The sequence below is a fragment of the Lagenorhynchus albirostris genome, chromosome 11 (assembly GCF_949774975.1).
Source record: "Lagenorhynchus albirostris chromosome 11, mLagAlb1.1, whole genome shotgun sequence".
Taxonomy (NCBI): domain Eukaryota; kingdom Metazoa; phylum Chordata; class Mammalia; order Artiodactyla; family Delphinidae; genus Lagenorhynchus; species Lagenorhynchus albirostris.
This window is the reverse complement of record NC_083105.1, coordinates 17,497,420-17,516,521: the sequence shown is the minus strand read 5'-3', so window position 1 is coordinate 17,516,521 and position 19,102 is coordinate 17,497,420. Positions and strand designations below refer to the sequence as shown.

The window sequence follows — 19,102 nt, the reverse complement described above, 5'->3', positions numbered from 1 at the left end:
TACCATTTATTTACTGCTGTTTGCGACATTCCTCGTGTTGCCGCATCATCCATCTTACCCCAGTGAATATGGACTTCCAACAGCTTTCTCAAAGGTCGTTCTCGTGCTTTGCTAATGGCAGCCACAAACACTCGTCTTACCAGAGGTGTGCAGGAAACCGTGAACGATAATTTGTTTTCTGATCATATAAAATTTGCCATTTGGAATTCTATAGTGTAAATGCAGAGCCAGACGTTTTCCAACCATGCCGTCTCTTGAACCCTTAGGCTGTGGTTACTGCATTTCTAGGTGTGATTTCTTTCAGTGTTGACTGCACCCTGACAAAGATTCAAATTTTTGTCAGGCTCTGGAAACTTCTCCTAGGTCCATCTATGCACTTCCTTGTAAAACCCAGTTTTAGCAAGAACTCTAAGTCAGTTTAACCAGAACCCCTTACCCTTGATATCTGATCACTCTCGATATCTGATGGGTTCTTCATCCTCCACCTTCTCCCAGGCAGTGTTTGATCACCCTGGCCTGTCTTCAGCAAAGAATCCCGTTAGGTCAGTTTAGCCAGAATTGCTATTATTCCTGATGTTTCCTCGTAGTAATTTTCCATCCACTCACACCCACCCTGCTCTTTTGCTTGTGCTGTATTTGGAGTTGAGCCCCACCTCTCTCCCTCACTGTAAAATCCCACTGCAGTTGTCCCTGTATCTATCACGATGGGCCTGAGTCAAGACGACACCTCACCATCTTTAACAAATGTCGTTGGATATTTTGTTAACAACCCCTGCCTTTCACACACTGTCACCAGTGGGGAGCCTAGGCGAGGGCCCAGGAGCATATTGAGAAGAATGGTCCCATCCACACAGTGAATGTCTGTCCAGTACAATTTAAGACTGACCTGGGAGAGCATGGCAGTACCACATCAACTGGAGGCAAGAAAGGACACCCATTGGAAGGGCCAATTGTGGAGCCTTCTGGGGAGAAAGCAGTGGCCAACCCCTGGAGGACTGCCTGATATACAGCATGGAGCCTGTAGGAGGGTGGGGAGACCCTCCTGGCTGCAAGCAGTGGGGGCAGAGAGTAAAGGATGCCTGCCACCACCTCCCCACATTTGGATGCTCTAGGCCAGAAATGATGCTGCAATCAGAATGCTGACGAAAGAGATCTGAGGTTCAAGTCCAAGGACTGTCTGTTTCTGGCAACTGGAGCCCATACAGGACCAGATTCAGGTTGGGCAGCCTACCCGGATGGCACTGCTGATCTTGGCTAGTCCAGGTACCGGAGGGGGACTTAGAAGTAAAATCTGAGGAAGCAGGGGTGGGGGAACTTTTTTGTGTGTAAGGCCCAGAGAGTAAATACTTTAGGTTTTGCAGGTTGTTTGGTCTCTGTCAGCTACTCAATTCTGCTGTTATAGAGGAAAAGCCGCCAAAAATATTTGGTTACAGTAAGCAAATGGGCATGGCAACAATCTAATAAAACTATTTACAAAAATAGGCAGTGAACTGGATTCAGCCCACTGGCCATACCTTTATAATCACTGCACGTGGCAGAGGGCTCAGGGCAGGGGCTTCACTTGCCTGGGTCTGATGGTGGGACTACAGGGTCAAATGGTAAGTGCATCTGTAATTTTACTAGATATGGCCAGATTCCCCTGTACAGAGTTATCATCTTATCATGGTAAATTTATCATTTACCACTAACAATTTTGTCTGTTTCCCTACAGCCTTGCCAAGAGAATGCTCTTTGTATTTTTGCCAATTTGATAGGTAAAAAGTGGTATCTCAGGGTGGTTTTTTTTTTTTAAGGGATTAGCTTGGGAAGAGTGAGGGGAAGAGCTTTCAAAGATATGGGTGCAGCACAGGCAAATGCCCTGGGGAAGTAAACAGGTTGTCCAGTTGAAGAAATTTTTTAAAATGTATTTATTTTTTATTTAATTTATTTTTTTGGCCCTGCTGTGCGGCATGCGGGATCTTCCCTGACCAGGGATGGAACGCATGCCCCCTGTAGTGGAAGTGCAGAGTCTTAACCACTGGACCACCAGGGAAGTCCCAGTGTGGTTTTAATTAGCACTTCTTTTATTTTGAGCAATTATTGAGCATCTATTTGGTTTTTACGATGAACAATCTGTCTTTGGGTATTATACTATTGGGTTGTTGGTCTTTTTCTTCCTGATTTACAGAAGTTCTTTATATATTAAGATTAGCCCTTAATGTGTATTCTGTAGTTGTTGGAATAGTGGTCTATACATGTCAATTAGGTCAAAGAGGTTGATACTGTTGTTCAAATGTTTAAGATACCTAGTAGTCAAGTGGAGTTGTTCAGCAGGCATTTGGAAATACAAATGTGTTTCCTTAATTTCTCTTTCTGAGCTTTCATTGTTAGTGTATAGAAATGCAAGAAATTTCTGTGTATTAATTTTGTATCCTGCAACCTTACCAAATTCATTGATGAGCTCTAGTAGTTTTCTGATAGCATCTTTAGGATTCTCTATGTATAGTATGTCATCTGCAAACAGTGACAGTTTTACTTCTTCTTTTCCGATTTGGATTCCTTTTTTCTTCTCTGATTGCTGTGGCCAGGACTTCCAAAACTATGTTGAATAAAAGTGGTGCAGAGTAGACATCCTTGTCTTGTTCCTGCTCTTAGAGGAAATGCTTTCAACTTTTCACCGTTGCGTATGATGTTAGCTGTGGGTTTGTCGTATATGGCCTTTATTATGTTGAGGTATGATAAAACCTGGAGATAAAAACTCTGGAGAGTTTATATCATAAATGGGTGTTGAATTTTGTCAAAAGCTTTTTCTGCATCTGTTGAGATGATCATATGGTTTTTATTCTTCAGTTTGTTAATGTGGTGTATCACACTGATTGATTTGCTGATATTGAAGAATACTTGCATCCTTGGGATAAAGCCCACTTGTCCTGATCCTACTTCATCAGGACTTCCTTGGTGGTCCAGTGGTTAAGACTTCACCTTCCAATGCAGGGGGTGTGGGTTCGATCCCTGGTTGGGGAGCTAAGATCCCACATGCCTCATGGCCAAAAACCCAAAACATAAAACAGAAGCAATATTGTAACAAATTCAATAAAAACTTAAAAAATTGTCCACATAAAAAAAAGTCTTTAAAATAAAATCCCAGTTGATCATGGTGTATGATCCTTTTAATGTATTGTTGGATTAGGTTTGGTAGTATTTTGTTGAGGATTTTTGCATCTATGTTCATCAGTGATACTGGCCTGTAATTTTCTTTTTTTATGGTATCTTTGTCTGGTTTTGGTATCAGGGTGATGGTGGCCTAATAGAATGAGTTTTGGAGTGTTCCCCTGTAATTTTTTGGAATAGTTTCAGAAGGATAGGGGTTAACTCTTCTCTAAATGTTTGACAGAATTCACCTGTGAAGCCATCCGGTCCTGGACTTTTGTTGGAAGTTTTTAAAATCAGTTTCAATTTCAGTGCTTGTGATTGGTCTGTTCATATTTTCTATTTCTTCCTGGTTCAGTCTTGGAAGATTGTACCTTTCTAAGAACTTGTCCATTTCTTCCAGGTTGTCTATTTTATTGGCACAAAGCTGCTTGCAGCAGTCTCTTATGATCCCTTGTATTTCTGTGGTTTCAGTTGTAACTTCTCCTTTTTCATTTCTAATTTTATTGATTTAAGCCATCTCCATTTTTTTTCTTCATGAGTCTGGCTAAAGGTTTATCAATTTTATTTTTTCAAAGAACCAGCTTTTAGTTTCATTGACCTTTTCTGTTGTTTTCATTTCTATTTCATTTATTTCTGCTCTGATATTTATGATTTCTTTCCTTCTACTAACTTTGGGTTTTGTTTGTTCTTTCTGTAACCTTAGGTGTTCTTTCTGTAACCTTAGGTGTATTCTGTAACATAACCTTAGGTGTAAGGTTATGTTTTTCTTGTTTCCTGAGGTAAGACTGTATTGCTATAAACTTTCCTTTTAGAACTGCTTTTGCTGCATCCCATAGGTTTTGGATCGTTGTGTTTTCATTTTCATTTGTCTCTAAGCATTTTTTGATTTCCTCTGTGATTTCTTCAGTGATCCATTGGTTGTTTAGTATGGAAATACAAATGTGGAACTCGGGTGAGAGTCTAGACTGAGAAATTTAGGAATAATAGGTATAGAGGGCATTTGAAACAATGAGATAGGTGAGGTCACCTAGGGATAAAAAATAGAGAAATGGTAATAAAAACTGAGCTGTAGGTCATTCCAACACTTAGAGATTGAGAGGTGGAGGAACCACCAGCAAGACAGAGAGGAGGCTTCCAGCGGTGCAGAAAAGAAAGCAAAAGGCAGATGTTTTTGTAAGCCAAGTGAAGAAAGTATTTCAAGGAGGAAGGAGACTCTGTCATATACCTTTAGAGGCTGAGTAAGATGAGGATTTTTATTGAGAACTGATCTCTGGATTTGCAACATGGAGACTGCTGGTGACCCTGACGGGGGTACTTTCAGTAAAGTGGTGGGGACAAAAGCCTGATCTCCCAGAGAGTGAAGTGATTAGAGAAATAGAGGAGGCTGCTGGGCAGTTGAGGGTTAACTTGATGTCTGAGGTTATGAATGTAAAGATCTGTCCTAGCAGTCATGGGTTCTTCATGAACCATATTCAGCTGTTCAAATGTAGGCAAAGGATAGGCAGAGAGCTGTATTTAACCAGACCTGTCCAGTAAGTATGAAGGAGGCAGTTGAGGATGTATTGGTTGATGGGCCAAAGAACCTAAGCTGAATAATGAGGAGAGAACCTAACAGTGAAAAACTGGTAAAGCAATGGAGTGGAGCTCTAGGTATGGTCAAAGCCCAATTTATTATGCTCATAAACACAACGTATATACACGGACCACCCAGTCTCTTCTGGGTGAGTTCCACACAGGCTCAGTGTTCATCTGGTTTATCAAGAAGTAAGTACAACAGGCTGGGTAAATACATCTTAAATTTTATTATTTGGTTTACAACAATTCAGAGATGGCAGATGCCTTTTATAAATGGGTATACTATACTAGAGCTATATTATAAGGCAAGGAAGCCCAATTACTGAAAGGCCCTTCAAAATGTACTTCACTTGGCTACATCATTGATAGTCTACGTCGTGGAATTTTTGATGTCTCCCAGAAGATACATTACCATCAGTTTCTATTGTATTAGGTTCTAAGAAACTTTATTTTTTAAAGAAAAAAATGATTGTAGGGAAAAATAAAAAATGTCTTTGAAAAGACTATCTGTATTTAAATAAAGTGCCTGATAAATTCGTGAAGGGAAGAAGTTCAGAAAGCAAACTTACGTTGTATAAAAATAAATATTGTGAATTCGCTGTATGTAAGACTGATAATAAATGATTTTTGTGGGTAGGCAAAGTTATCTTATTGGTTCCATACTTATGTGAAGGCTTTCAAAAAACCGGTAAAATTTTTTAAAAGGAATTTAAACCTCTTTTATAAATTAATTCAGCTGATTGGTGACTGATTTTTCCATGTCTTTATTTTTTTTCCCATTACATGTCTTTTAGACATTTTGTTGCTGTAACCAAGATTGGGTAGCAAAAGAGAGAGGGGACAGAACTCATATCAGTCATCCTAGTTATCTATTAGCATCTCATGGAAAATGGCTAGATCTGGGAAGGGTGGTGGCAATTAAATATTCTATGAAATAAGGCATTGTTTTTTTCTTCCAAAGTATTCATTTATCTTTGATTTCCTTGGTCTTAGGAACTTGAATAATTTAGAGTTGGCTATACTTACCATCAAGATATATTAAATGAAGATTTCCCTGTCTGAAATTGGAGAGATGTAGCAATACTCTATTCTACTTTAGAAAATCCTGTTTCTCTAGTTGATTTCCTCTCAGTTAATGAGTTAGGTACTCTTGGTACATTTGGAGGGTCACAGAAATAGCACTGGCTTAGGAGACTGGAGACCTGTACTTAATCACAATGTGGGTACTCTGTAGCTGTGCAACATTAAAAATGTACCTTCTCTGATTTTCAGTTTCTTCTGCTGTAAAATAGAGATAGGAATATCTACCTATTTCACATGTACTGTTGTGAGTACTAAATAATACATGTATTTGAATGTGTTTTGGAATATGTAATGCACTAAAGTTGTTGGTAAATGCTTTAAAAATGTGGTTTGCTGTGCACTTGTTTAGGTTAAAAAAATGAAAATAGAAATCACTGGGAAACATAAATCCTTCTGAATCATATAGCCCAAATGTAAATAAGTAATTTACAAATGCTTTACAATAAAATCAAATTATTCATGGATATTTTAAAAATAAAAAATCTTGCAGCTAAATATTCATCAACTTAATCATTCTTTCTTTTATAAGAATGTTCACTATGTGACAATATAACTCTCCAAAGGAGAAATTCTATAATTAGTTCAGTTCTCTGCCTCAGCAGCTTCATTATAAGGCAGAAGAGTGGAATAAAGTTTCAAAATAAGCAAAAATATATAACTCTAAACCACAGTCCCCTTATTTTAAAGAGCTTAATAGGAACACTTCCCCCAATATATTTATAAACAACCTACTACTTATATAATGTTAACACTAATTGACAACTTAAACCACACGATCAAAGTCAATGTGCATTTCTTCTTCCCTTTATCAGTTAAATTATTAAATATCTGACAGTCTTGAGAGATTCCACTGCATTTTTAAAAAAATGAACTATATGTAATATAAAAATGCTTACCTATTGAATGACTAAGGTGTTGGTCAAGTGTTCAGAATACAATCAGAGTTTTAGAAAAATATTTGAGAAACATAGCAGTGTACCTGATAGTCTCCCACGTAGAAATCAGCCTGTGCAAACAGATGATGTGCACAGGCATGAAAAATAACCAAAGTAACCCCACCGATTTCTCCTTTAAAATGGTAAGCCTACCAGTTTCAATCGAGTTCTTAAGAGGAGCGAATGAATCATTTGCTCATTCTAAATCTTATGATAGCTTGGTTATAGTAAATGGTACAGTTTTTTTTAATGAAAAGAAAGTATTAATTATAAGGTAGGTAACAAATACTAAATTCTGGCCAGTAGCAAAATTTTTGCACCGCATGACAAAAGCATACCAATAAAACACGCTAAAGAATAACCACAGAATGCTAATATCCCACTATGATCTTTGCTATCAACAATTTTTAGCAAAGATTTAGCTCTCCATCAAAAGCTTCTGTCTCTCTCTTTCACACCACACACACACACACACACACACACACACACACACATGCACACAAGCACGCACGATTTCTCACACCATCTTGTTTCTACAAACACAGCTCAGGTTATCTTATTTTGGACTATTAAGTCTTCAGAAAAAGATCAACATTCTTTCAACAAATCAATGATCAAAAATGACCCACTGATGGGACGTCCCTGGCGGTCCAGTGGTTAGCACTCTGAGCACGGGTTTGATCCTTGGTCGGGCAACTAAGAGCATGCCACATGGCATGGCCAAAAAAAAAAAAAGACCCATTGCTTTCATTAAAGGCCATTCTGTGTTTAAAGGGTAGCCTGCCGAGAACTTGCAGAGTTGAAATTAAATTAGCATCAGCACAGGGATTCATAAGAACAGGTAAAAGTGAGTTTATCTCACACTCAGCAGAACATACTGAGGTCAGGTTAGGAGCAAAGTAATTGATAAATGGATCCTCAGCTGGCAGAGAGGTGGGCATAGTTAGAACTGTTACAAGCTTGGTTGGGCTCCTTTCATTTTAAAGTCTGCTTTGCAGTACAACACATCTGTGAGACAAGAAAGGCTAAACCAGAACTCTGTTTCCTTTAACGTGGCATTATGAGTTAAACAGTAATACATTACATTTCTGCTACGTCTGTGGTCTTAAAATTATTCATTGTAAACATCCTATATTCTTTCCTATTTATTTCAGAGCTTGAGTCTATGTCTATGTCAAATTATCATTTATTCTATGAAAAGCAGCACAAATACTGTTCATTCTGGTTTCAGCACAAATTCTTTAAAAATAAAATGTTAAGGCCATTTAATGGAATCAGGGCCAACTGAAGATTACCCTCGCAGAAGACAAACTACTGAAATAAAATTTTTGAAAAAGAGCTATAAGTGGTTGTCTTTGTGTTTTCCTTCTTGGTAACTTGAGGGCGGTTTGTAGGATTTATTAGTCTCCAACATCTCCATCTCGATCTCCGATAAGCCAAAGAAAATGAAAACTTAAGGCTAACAAGGCTGTCCCGAGCAGATCACCCAGTGCCGTCAGATAGGGGATGGAGAAGCTATCCGGGTCCTTTCCTTTCCTCCAGAAATGATGGACCATCCAGTCAGCAATCCACAGCAAGGTAAACACCTAGAAGAGAGCACCAAAGATTACTCCTGTCGCCTGGACAGTCCTAGCCCAGTAAACACGGCCATAAGCCTAAGCCACTGCTCTCTGAAGGGAACAGAATGCGTCTAAGTCAAGAACCTCACTGGAAAAGAAGAAAGAGTTAATTGACAGTAACATTTTCTTTTCACAGGAAAATACTATGTATTGCTGCAATTAATATTTTTCTTCAACTTGTCACATATATCTTCTCATTTTCTTCTAGCCTTCCCCAAACCACCATGTTCCTTATATTTAATAGTATTGTGCATTTTGCCAAACCACTGTTGTTTCAACTTCTTCCTATATGATAAATCTGTGAAGAAGGAAGAAGACATACGAAGAAGGAAATAAAAATAAGGAATAACATTCTCCTATTGCAGGTACAATCAAATAAAATAAAGATGGAGAATCGACCATTTACTTACTAATTATAAGGCCATTGGTGGTCAAGGAAAACTTCGTTTCCATGGTAAGAACAGTCACCAGAAGGTAAGGGCACTGAGGAATGGCTTGTTGATACAGATACAGATATAGTTATAGATAGGTAGGGTCAAAATATTTCAAAGGGCTATTCAAACACTAAGGTGATATAAGTAAATATTTTCTAGGATATCAGGAGTATTAAGACCTTTGTAATGCTTTGAATTTTGGGATCAGATAAATGATTTTTTTCTTTCATCCATTTAGAGTAAGAGGATTCTCTAGTTTTCAAACACCTAAAGTATTAAAAGGGATTTGGGATTAGAGAGGTTACTATTCACTGGTTTGGGACAAGTTGGCAAATACAGGATACTGGTTAAGAGCATATTTCTATACCTGCTGGCTAACTATAGGCAAGTTACTTAACCTCTTTATGTCTCTAAATGAACATTAGAGATGATAATGGCATCTACTCTCATGAGCATGTTGTGAGGATTAAATAATAGACTGAGTAATTCAGTGCCTGGCACACAATACACTTTCAACAGACGTCTGCCATTAGTTGATTTTAACCGTGTCATTGCTATTACTTTGCTATTTGTGGTAGTGAGAACACTGGTACGTATAGGAGGAAGCCCGCCTAGGTCTAGCCGAGCCCAGGGTCTGTGACCTTTTACTACTCTGACAAGTAGGCCATGAAGGTGAGGTGTCTGCCTTGGGTTCCAAACTTCTGTGCTGTGGTTTAGCTCTGACACCTTTACCAGGAAGGACGGTGGCTTGTCCAAGCTGAGAGCCATATACTTAATCCAAAGGAGGGAACTTCACATGTCTTTGGACATCGGTCAGAGAGAGAGGTTGTACTTTAAGTCCTGTTTTCTTTTGTATGAGGCTGGTTCTTCCTTAGTGTTTCATGGCAAAGACTGTTTTGGAATCATATTGTCCTGTTCTTCAGGACAATCTGTTTTGCGTGTGGAGGAAGCATGGAATGTTAGAAATAATTCTGGATTTGGAAGTCATAAGATCTGGATTTGATTTCCACTTTGGCCATTTATCAGCTATATGACTCTGGGCAAGCTTCTTACCATTAACCCTCAATTTCCTCATTTGAGGAGAACAAAACCAAAACGGGCCTCATATCTGCCACACTTACTTTGAGATAATTAATAAGAGCATCAGTTTAGGAAGATGAAGAGAAATGTAAAAAGGCAGCACAGTCTCAAGTTACATTAATAAAAGCATAGTGTACAGACCGAGAGAGTGTCACCCACTGGACCCTGGATGGGTCAGGCCACAACTCGGCAGTGTGTTAGGAACTTGTTCACCCCTGTGCTTCCAGCACCTAGCAGAGTGACTAGCTCACAAAGTAGACCCTTGATATCTGATTGAGGGCATAAAAATCAGCGGGAGACACGGTCATTCATATAAGAGACTCCTATGAGAACAAGAACTGTTTGTCCTGGGCAAGGAGGGCAGGAGATGTAAACTTAAGAAGGTTATTGTGTCAAGAGACACTGGCTTATAACACACAGTGTCATAGGGTAGAGTTTTAGGGTAAAGGGTAAAAGTTACCAAAACAACTTAAAAAAAAAAAGCAATTTGGGCTGTCTATATCTGTAACAAATTATGTAGTAAACTCTGTATTACTGGAGTATATGAAGATTCAATAAAGAAATTTTTTGATTGTGTGAGTAATACGTGCTGGAGGAAACAAAATTTTTAAAGAGAATGAGGGTAGCTATTTTCTCTGGGATTGGCAGGAAATACAAACAAATCCATATTGTATATTTTTTATAACATTATGTATTTATATATTAATAATATGAGTATATTTATATAAATTTATATAACATACATCATACATATGTGATATATAATTTACTAATTCGTGGTATAACATTTACACTGAATGGGAGATTTGTCTAGAACGGGGGTTGGCAAACTATAGCCCATGGCCCAAATTCAACCTGCTGCCTGTTTTTTGTAAATAAAATTTTATTGGAACACAACTCTACCCGTTTGCTTACTTATTGTGTATTTAGTCTATTATTTAATCCTCACAACCTTCTTATTAAGTAGGTACTGTTATCATCTCTAATGTTCACTTGGAGAAGGTGAGTCAGAGAGGGTAAGAAACCTGTTTTAGTACTACGATGACAGAATTATGTAGTTGGGACAGAGACCATATGGTCCACAAACACAAAACAGAACTAAAATGGCATCCTTACCTCATACTCCCAAATAAATTCCAGGTAAAGACAAATATAAAAAGCAATACTTGGACTTCCCTTGTAGCACAGTGGTTAAGAATCCACCTGCTAATGCAGGGGACACAGGTTCGAGCCCTGGTCTGGGAAGATCTCACATGCCGTGGAGCAACTAAGCCCATGCACCACAACTACTGAGCCTGTGCTCTAGAGCCCACAAGCCACAACTACTGAGCCGGCGCACCTAAAGCCCGGGCTCTGCAGTAAGAGAAGCCACCATAATGAGAAGCCTGCGCACCGCAACGAAGAGTAGCCCCCACTCGCTGCAACTAGAGAAAGCCCGCGTGCAGCAATGAAGACTCAACGCAGCCAAAAATAGATAAATAAATTTATTAAAAAATAAAAACAATATCTGCCTAGGCATATCTTACCAAAAAAAAAGCAATACTCAAAAAGTTTTATAAGAAAATGTAAGAGAAGGTCTTTAAGACCTTGATGTAGGGAATGATTTCATAAATAAAATGCATAATATATTAAAGGAACTGTTTATAACTTACATTAAAGATTCCTGTGGTTCAATAAATACCATAAATAAAAGTTAAAAATCATGCCCCAGGCTTGGAAAAAAATCTCTTCACTACACATAACTGACAAAAAAATTAGTATTCAAATACTAAGAGAATATCCAGAGAACTCCTACAGTTCATTAGAAAAAGAAACAATTCAACAGAATAGAAGAGGAAACCTAAAGCTCTAATAAACATATGAAAAGATGCCCAACCTCACTAATAATATGGGGATGTACATTAAAACCACACTAAACTCCATTTCATATCCATCTGACTGACAGAAATCACCTTTTAAACAACAATAATAGTGAACATTGATTTTGAAATGGCCCTTTATGGGGCCATGCGGTATTCAAAGAGGTTAACGTGTATGAATTGATTTAATTTTCAAAACATCTCTGTAAAATGCTATCGATTTTTACTATCCCTCTTTGAGGTATGAGGAAACAAAGGCATTTATAGAGTATAAGAAGTCTGCCCAAGATCACGCAGCTCACAGGGAGTCAGGCTCAAACTCATCCACTCAAGTTTAGTCTCACACTAAAGCCCAAGTTCTCATCCATCAGTGAAGTACATTGTCTTGGTAAAAAAGAACTCCACATTGGCAACATGCACAATTATTAATACTTTGGAGAGCAATGTGGCACTGCGTGTTAAGTGTGAAGATGTGCAGCTCCTTAGTTCTGCAATTCCACTAGAAACAATGATTTTTTTCCCTCTTGCAACCCTAAAAGGATAAAACTATGTAGGCTAAAGGAGGCTAGCCTAAGGGGCTCTGCTGGGCCCAGGTCCCATGTGGCTACCCAAGGACCAGGAAGACCAATATCTTGGTGTACTGTATGCATGCATACTAAGAGAGATGTGCAAGGATATTCACTGCATCACTGTTGTAAAAGCCGAAAATTGGAAATAACCTGAAATGTCTATTGAAACAAGAAGGGCTAAGTTAACGCTTAGGTCATACAACTGAACACTTATATAGAAGCTAAAATGAATGAAAAAGAGGGACTTCCCTGGTGGCATAGTGGATAAGACTCTGCGCTCCCAATGCAGGGGGCACAGGTTCGACCCCTGGTCATGGAACTGGATCCCACATGCATGCCACAACTAAGAGTTCTCATGCCACAACTAAGGAGCTGGCAAGCTCCAACTAAGGAGCCCTGGAGCTGCAACTAAGGAGCCTGCCTGCCGCAACTAAGGAGCCCATGTGCTGCAACTAAGGAGCTGGCAAGCCACCACTAAGGAGTCTGCCTGCTGCAACTAACACCTGGTGCAACCAAATAAATATTTGAAAAATAAACAAAATGAATGAAAAAGAGCTACATGAATTAATATGAGTATGTCTCAAAAGCGTAAGGCTGAGTGAAAAAAGCAGTATAAATAAATGATTCTAATAAGGTTTATAAATATTAAAAACAATACGTTATTTATAGATACACACATCTGTAGCAATAGTATAAAAACATGCATGGCAACGATACATACCAATTTAGAATGCTAATAACTGCTAGGAAGAGAATGAAATAAGACCAGGAAGGGATATCTAGGAGGCACCAACCATAGGTATGATGTATTTTTATTGAGCATTTTGAAATAGTTGCTTAAATAATTTGCTAATGGTTGATAAAGCTGGGTGGTAATTACATGGTTATCTTATTTCCTATCATTTCCTGTACATTTGTGTTTCGTAATACAAAGTGTAAGCAGCTGGGGCAGTGGCAACTCACTGACCAGGGCTGCCCGGGCTACTACTTAAATACCTACCCAGGGGGATGCCTGAGAAAGGAAGGCAATAAGTGTGCCCTGTAGAATCCATGACAAGCTTGGACTTGTAAGGACCAAGTAGCGCTGAGGCTAACACCAAAGGATTATTTTAAAGTCTGTGAATGACTTTTCATGAAGATGGCGCCGCAGGGGAAGAAGGAAGCCCCTGACCTCCCAAAGCTGAAGCCAAAACAAAGGCTTTGAAGGCCAAGAAAGCAGTGTTGAAAGGCATCCACAGCAACAAAAAAAGATCTGGATGTCATCGGCCTTCTGATGGCCCAAAACACTGTGGCTCAGGAAGCAGCCCACATATCCTCAGAAGAGCGCCCCTAGGAGAAACAAGCTTGACCACTACGCCATCACCAAGTTGCCCCTCACCACTGAGTCAGCCATAAAGAAAACAGAAGACAGTAACACGCTGGGGTTCACTGTGGACGTCAAGGCCAACAAGCACCAAATTAAACAGGCTGTGAAGAAGCTCTATGACGCTGACGTGGCTAAGGTCAACACCCTGATCAGGCCTGACCGAGAGAAGAAGGCATATGTTTGACTGGCTCCTGACTATGATGCTTTGGATGTTGCCAACAAAACTGGGATCATTCAAACTGTGTCCAGCTGGCTAATTCTAAATATAAAAGTTTTGACTATAAAAAAAATAAAAGTCTGTGAATGGAGTAAGCAAATGTCTGCAATCTCTCATCATTCTTTCAACTGCCCTGCCCAGGTGGGAGAATAAAGGGATGTATTCTAGAGAAACTGAATGGGAACGACTCAGGTCTCAAGGATACCAGACACTACGAGGTACTGGCAGAGGATGAGGATGAATTGGAAGTCTGCACAGTTAACAGTGGGATTCTTTCAGACCTTTATTTTGTTCCAAGAACAGAGGCAGGCGGGAGTATAACTCCCCAGAGAGGAGGTTAGATGTTCAAACTTGGAGGGCTCCCCGTGAAATGGCCAACTACCCCAGATCCTCCAACAGTAAAGTGCCCAGTCAACAGCCTTCTCCCACCTCCAAGCTACTTAACCTCTCCATGCCTCAGCTGCCTTCCTGTACAATAGGGAAAACAATCCCTCTCTCATAGAGATGATGAGATGAGCATTAAACAGGGCAGAGCACTTAGAACAGTGCTGGACACATAGAAAGAACATAATAACTATTTGCTATGAATTAAAAGAAACCAGGTCATATATGAGTAACAAGAATCTGACTATTCAACAGCTGCACTAGTAGAAAAGGGAGCAATACCTTCAAAATCCTGAGAGAAGAGTATTTCCAGTCTATAAGTCTGTGCCCAATTTATCAACTGAGTGTTGAGGGTAAACTACAGTCAACTTAAGACATGCAGACACTCAGAAAAATTATCCCATGTTCTCTTTGGAACTTTCTTAAAAACGTTTTGATGCAAAATGAGGGAGAAAACCAAGAAAGAGAAAGACCTGAGATCCAGAAAATAGAAGTGCCAACCTAAGAGAGAGTGAGGGAAACCTCCAGGGGAAGAGCTGTGCAGTGGGCTGGCGACAGAGTCCAGACAGAGCTAGAGGGTGGACGGCTCTGGAAATGAAGTCCCAGGATAAAGGCAAATTGGTAAATTATCTGAAATAACAGAGTTCGGGGAAGGGACTAATTATAGGTGGGTGATAGTTGTGACGGAACACTTGAAAAAAATTAAGGATAGGGCTTCCCTGGTGGTGCAGTGGTTGAGAGTCCACCTGCCGATGCAGGGGACATGGGTTTGCGCCCCGGTCCGGGAAGGTCCCACATGCCGTGGAGCGGCTGGGCCCGTGAGCCATGGCCGCTGAGCCTGCGCGTCCGGAGCCTGTGCTCTGCAATGGGAGAGGCCACAACAGTGAGAGGCCCGTGTACCGCAAAAAAAAAAAAAAAAAAAAAGATACATGCACCCCTATGTTCACAGCAGCACTATTCACAATAGCCAAGACGTGGAAACAACCTAAATGTCCACTGACAGATGAATGATTAAATGCTCCAACCAAAAGACACAGACTGGCTGAATGGACATAAATACACGACCCATATATATGCTGTCTACAAGAGACCCACTTCAGACCTAGGAACACATACAGACTGAAAGTGAGGGGATGGAAAAAGATATTCCACGCAAATGGAAATCAAAAGAAAGCTGGAGCAGCAATTCTCATATCAGAGAAAATAGGCTTTAAAACAAAGGCTATTACAAGAGACAAAGAAGGACACTACATAATGATCAAGGGATGAATCCAAGAAGAAGATATAACAATTGTAAATATTTATGCACCCAACATAGGAGCACCTCAGTACATAAGGGAAATGCGAACAGCCATAAAAGGGGAAATCGACAGTAACACAATCATGGTAGGGGACTTTAACACCCCACTTTCACCAATGGACAGATCATCCAAAATGAAAATAAATAAGGAAACACAAGCTTCAAATGATACATTAAACAAGCTGGACTTAATTGATATTTATAGGACATTCCATCCAAAAACAGCAGATTACACTTTCCTCTGAAGTGCTCATGGAACATTCACCAGGATCAATCATATCTTGGGTCACAAATCAAGCCTTGGTAAATTTAAGAAAATCGAAAGAGTATCAAGTATCTTTTCCAACCACAATGCTATGAGACTATATATCAATTACAGGAAACATACCTTTAAAAAATACAAACACATGGAGGCTAAACAATACACTACTTAATAACCAAGGGATTACTGAAGAAATCAAAGAGGAAAACAACAAATACCTAGAAACAAATGACAATGAAAACATGACGACCCAAAACCTATGGGATGCAGCAAAAGCAGTTCTAAGAGGGAAGTTTATAGCAATACAAGCCTACCTCAAGAAACAAGAAACATCTCAAATAAACAACCTAACCTTACACCTAAAGCAATTAGAGAAGGAAGAACGAAAAAACCCCAAGTTAGCAGAAGGAAAGAAATCATAAAGATCAGATCAGAAATAAATGAAAAACAAATGAAGAAAACAATAGCAAAGAACGATAAAACTAAAAGCTGGTTCTTTGAGAAGATAAACAAAATTGATAAACCATTAGCCAGACTCATCAAGAACAAAAGGGAGAAGACTCAAATCAATAGAATTAGAAATGAAAAAGCAGAAGTAACAACTGACACTGCAGAAATACAAAAGATCATAAGAGATTACTACAAACAACTATATGCCAATAAAATGGACTACCTGGAAGAAATGGACAAATTCTTAGAAAAGCACAACTTCTGAGACTGAATCAGGAAGAAATAGAAAATAGAAACAGACCAATCACAAGCACTGAAATTGAGACTGTGATTAAAAATTTTCCAACAAACAAAAGCCCTGGACCAGATGGCTTCACAGGTGAATTCTATCAAACATTTAGAGAACAGCTAACACCTATTCTTCTCAAACTCTTCCAAAATATAGCAGAGGGAGGAACACTCCCAAACTCATTCTACGAGGCCACCATCACCCTGATACCAAAACCAGACAAAGATGTCACAAAGAAAGCAAACTACAGGCCAATACAACTGATGAACACAGAAGCAAAAATCCTCAACAAAATACTAGCAAACAGAATCCAGCAGCACATAAAAAGGATCATACACCATGATCTAGTGGGGTTTATTCCAGGAATGCAAGAATTCTTCAATACACGCAAATCAATCGATGTGATACACCATATTAACAAATTGAAGGAGAAAAACCATATGATCATTTCAATAGATGCAGAAAAGGCTTTTGACAAAATTCAACACCCATTTATGATAAAAACCCTCCAGAAAGTAGGCACAGAGGGAACTTATCTCAACATAATAAAGGCCATATATGACAAACCCACAGCCAACATCATTCTCAGTGGTGAAAAACTGAAACCATTTCCATGAAGAACAGGAACAAGACACGGTTGCCCACTCTCACCACTATTATTCAACATAGTTTTGGAAGTTTTAGCCACAGCAATCAGAGTAAAAAAGGAAATAAAGGAATCCAAATCAGAAAAGAAGAAGTAAAGCTGTCACTGTTTGCAGATAACATGATACTATACATAGACAATTCTAAAGACTCTACCAGAAAACTACTAGAGCTAATCAATGAATTTGGCAAAGTAGCAGGATACAAAATGAATGCTCAGAAATCTTTTGCATTCCTATACACTAATGAGGAAAAATCTGAAAGAGAAATTAAGGAAACACTCCCATTTACCACTGCAACAAAAAGAATAAAATACCTAAGAAAAAACCTACCTAAGGAGAGAAAAGACCTGTATGCAGAAAACTATAAGACACTGATGAGAGAAATTAAAGATGATAAAAACAGATGGAGATATACCATGTTCTTGGATTGAAAAAATCAACATTGTGAAAATGACTATACTACCCAAAGCAATCTATAGATTCAGTGCAATCCCTATCAAACTACCAAAGTCATTTTTCACCAAACTAGAACAAAAAATTTCACAATTTGTATGGAAACACAAAAGATCCTGAATAGCCAAAGCAATCTTGAGAAAGAAAAACAAAGCTGGAGGAATCGGGCTCCCTGACTTCAGACTATACTCAAAGCTACAGTAATCAAGACAGTATGGTACTGGCACAAAAAAAGAAATACAGATCAATGGAACAGGATAGAAAGCCCAGAGGTAAACCCACACACATATGGTCACCTTATCTTTGATAAAGGAGGCAAGAACATACAATGGAGAAAAGACAGCCTCTTCAATAAGTGATGCTGGGAAGACTGGACAGCTACATGTAAAAGAATGAAATTAGAACACTTCCTAACACCATACACAAAAATAAGCTCAAAATGGATTAAAGATCTAAATGTAAGGCCAGACGCTATAAAACTCTTAGAGGAAAACATAGGCAGAACACTCTATGACATAAATCACAGCAAGATCCTTTTTGACCCACCTCCTAGAGGAATGGAAATAAAAACAAAAATAAACAAATGGGACCTAATGAAACTTAAAAGCTTTTGCACAGCAAAGGAAACTATAAACAGGATGAAAAGAATGGGAGAAAATATTTGCAAATGAAGCAACTGACAAAGGATTAATCTCCAAAATTTCAAGCAGCTCATGCAGCTCAATATCAAAAAAACAAACAATCCAATCCAAAAATGGGCAGAAGACCTAAATAGACATTTCTCCAAAGAAGATATACAGATTGCCAACAAACACATGAAAGAATGCTCAACATCACTAATCATTAGAGAAATGCAAACCAAAACTACAATGAGGTATCACCTCACACCAGTCAGAAGAGTCATCATCAAAAAAATCTACAAACAATAAATGCTAGAGAGGGTGTGGAGAAAAGGGAACACTCTTGCACTGTTGGTGGGAATGTAAACCGATACAGCCACTATGGAGAATAGTATGGAGGTTCCTTAAAAAAACAGAACTACCATACGACCCAGCAATCCCACTACTGGGCATATTCCCTGAGAAAGCCATAATTCAAAAAGAGTCAGGTACCACAATGTTCTTTGCAGCACTATTTACAATAGCCAGGACATGGAAGCAACCTAAGTGTCCACTGACATATGAATGGATAAAGAAGATGTGGCACATATATACAGTGGAATATTACTCAGCCATAAAAAGAAACGAAATTGAGTTATTTGTAGTGAGGTGGATGGACCTAGAGTCTGTCATACAGAGTGAAGTAAGTCATGAAGTAAAAAACAAATACCGTATGCTAACACATATACATGGAATCTAAGAAAGAAAGAAAAAAGGGTTCTGAAGAACCTAGGGGCAGGACAGGAATGAAGACACAGACGTAGAGAATGGACTTGAGGACATGGGGAG

General features: G+C 39.0%; 1 protein-coding gene and 1 pseudogene across 1 annotated transcript in view; one reads left to right on the top strand and one right to left on the bottom strand.

The window, feature by feature from the left end:
- Positions 1–4,915: 4,915 nt before the first annotated feature.
- Positions 4,916–19,102, bottom strand: part of SLC41A2 (solute carrier family 41 member 2) — a 136,140-nt gene continuing 121,953 nt past the window's right edge. Inside the window, exon 11 of the mRNA XM_060164613.1 lies at positions 4,916–8,311. Coding sequence (XP_060020596.1) covers positions 8,126–8,311 — 186 coding nt within the window. The 3' untranslated portion in view covers positions 4,916–8,125. The remainder of the gene's footprint in view (positions 8,312–19,102) is intronic.
- LOC132529190 (large ribosomal subunit protein uL23-like) lies at positions 13,425–14,022 on the top strand (annotated as a pseudogene).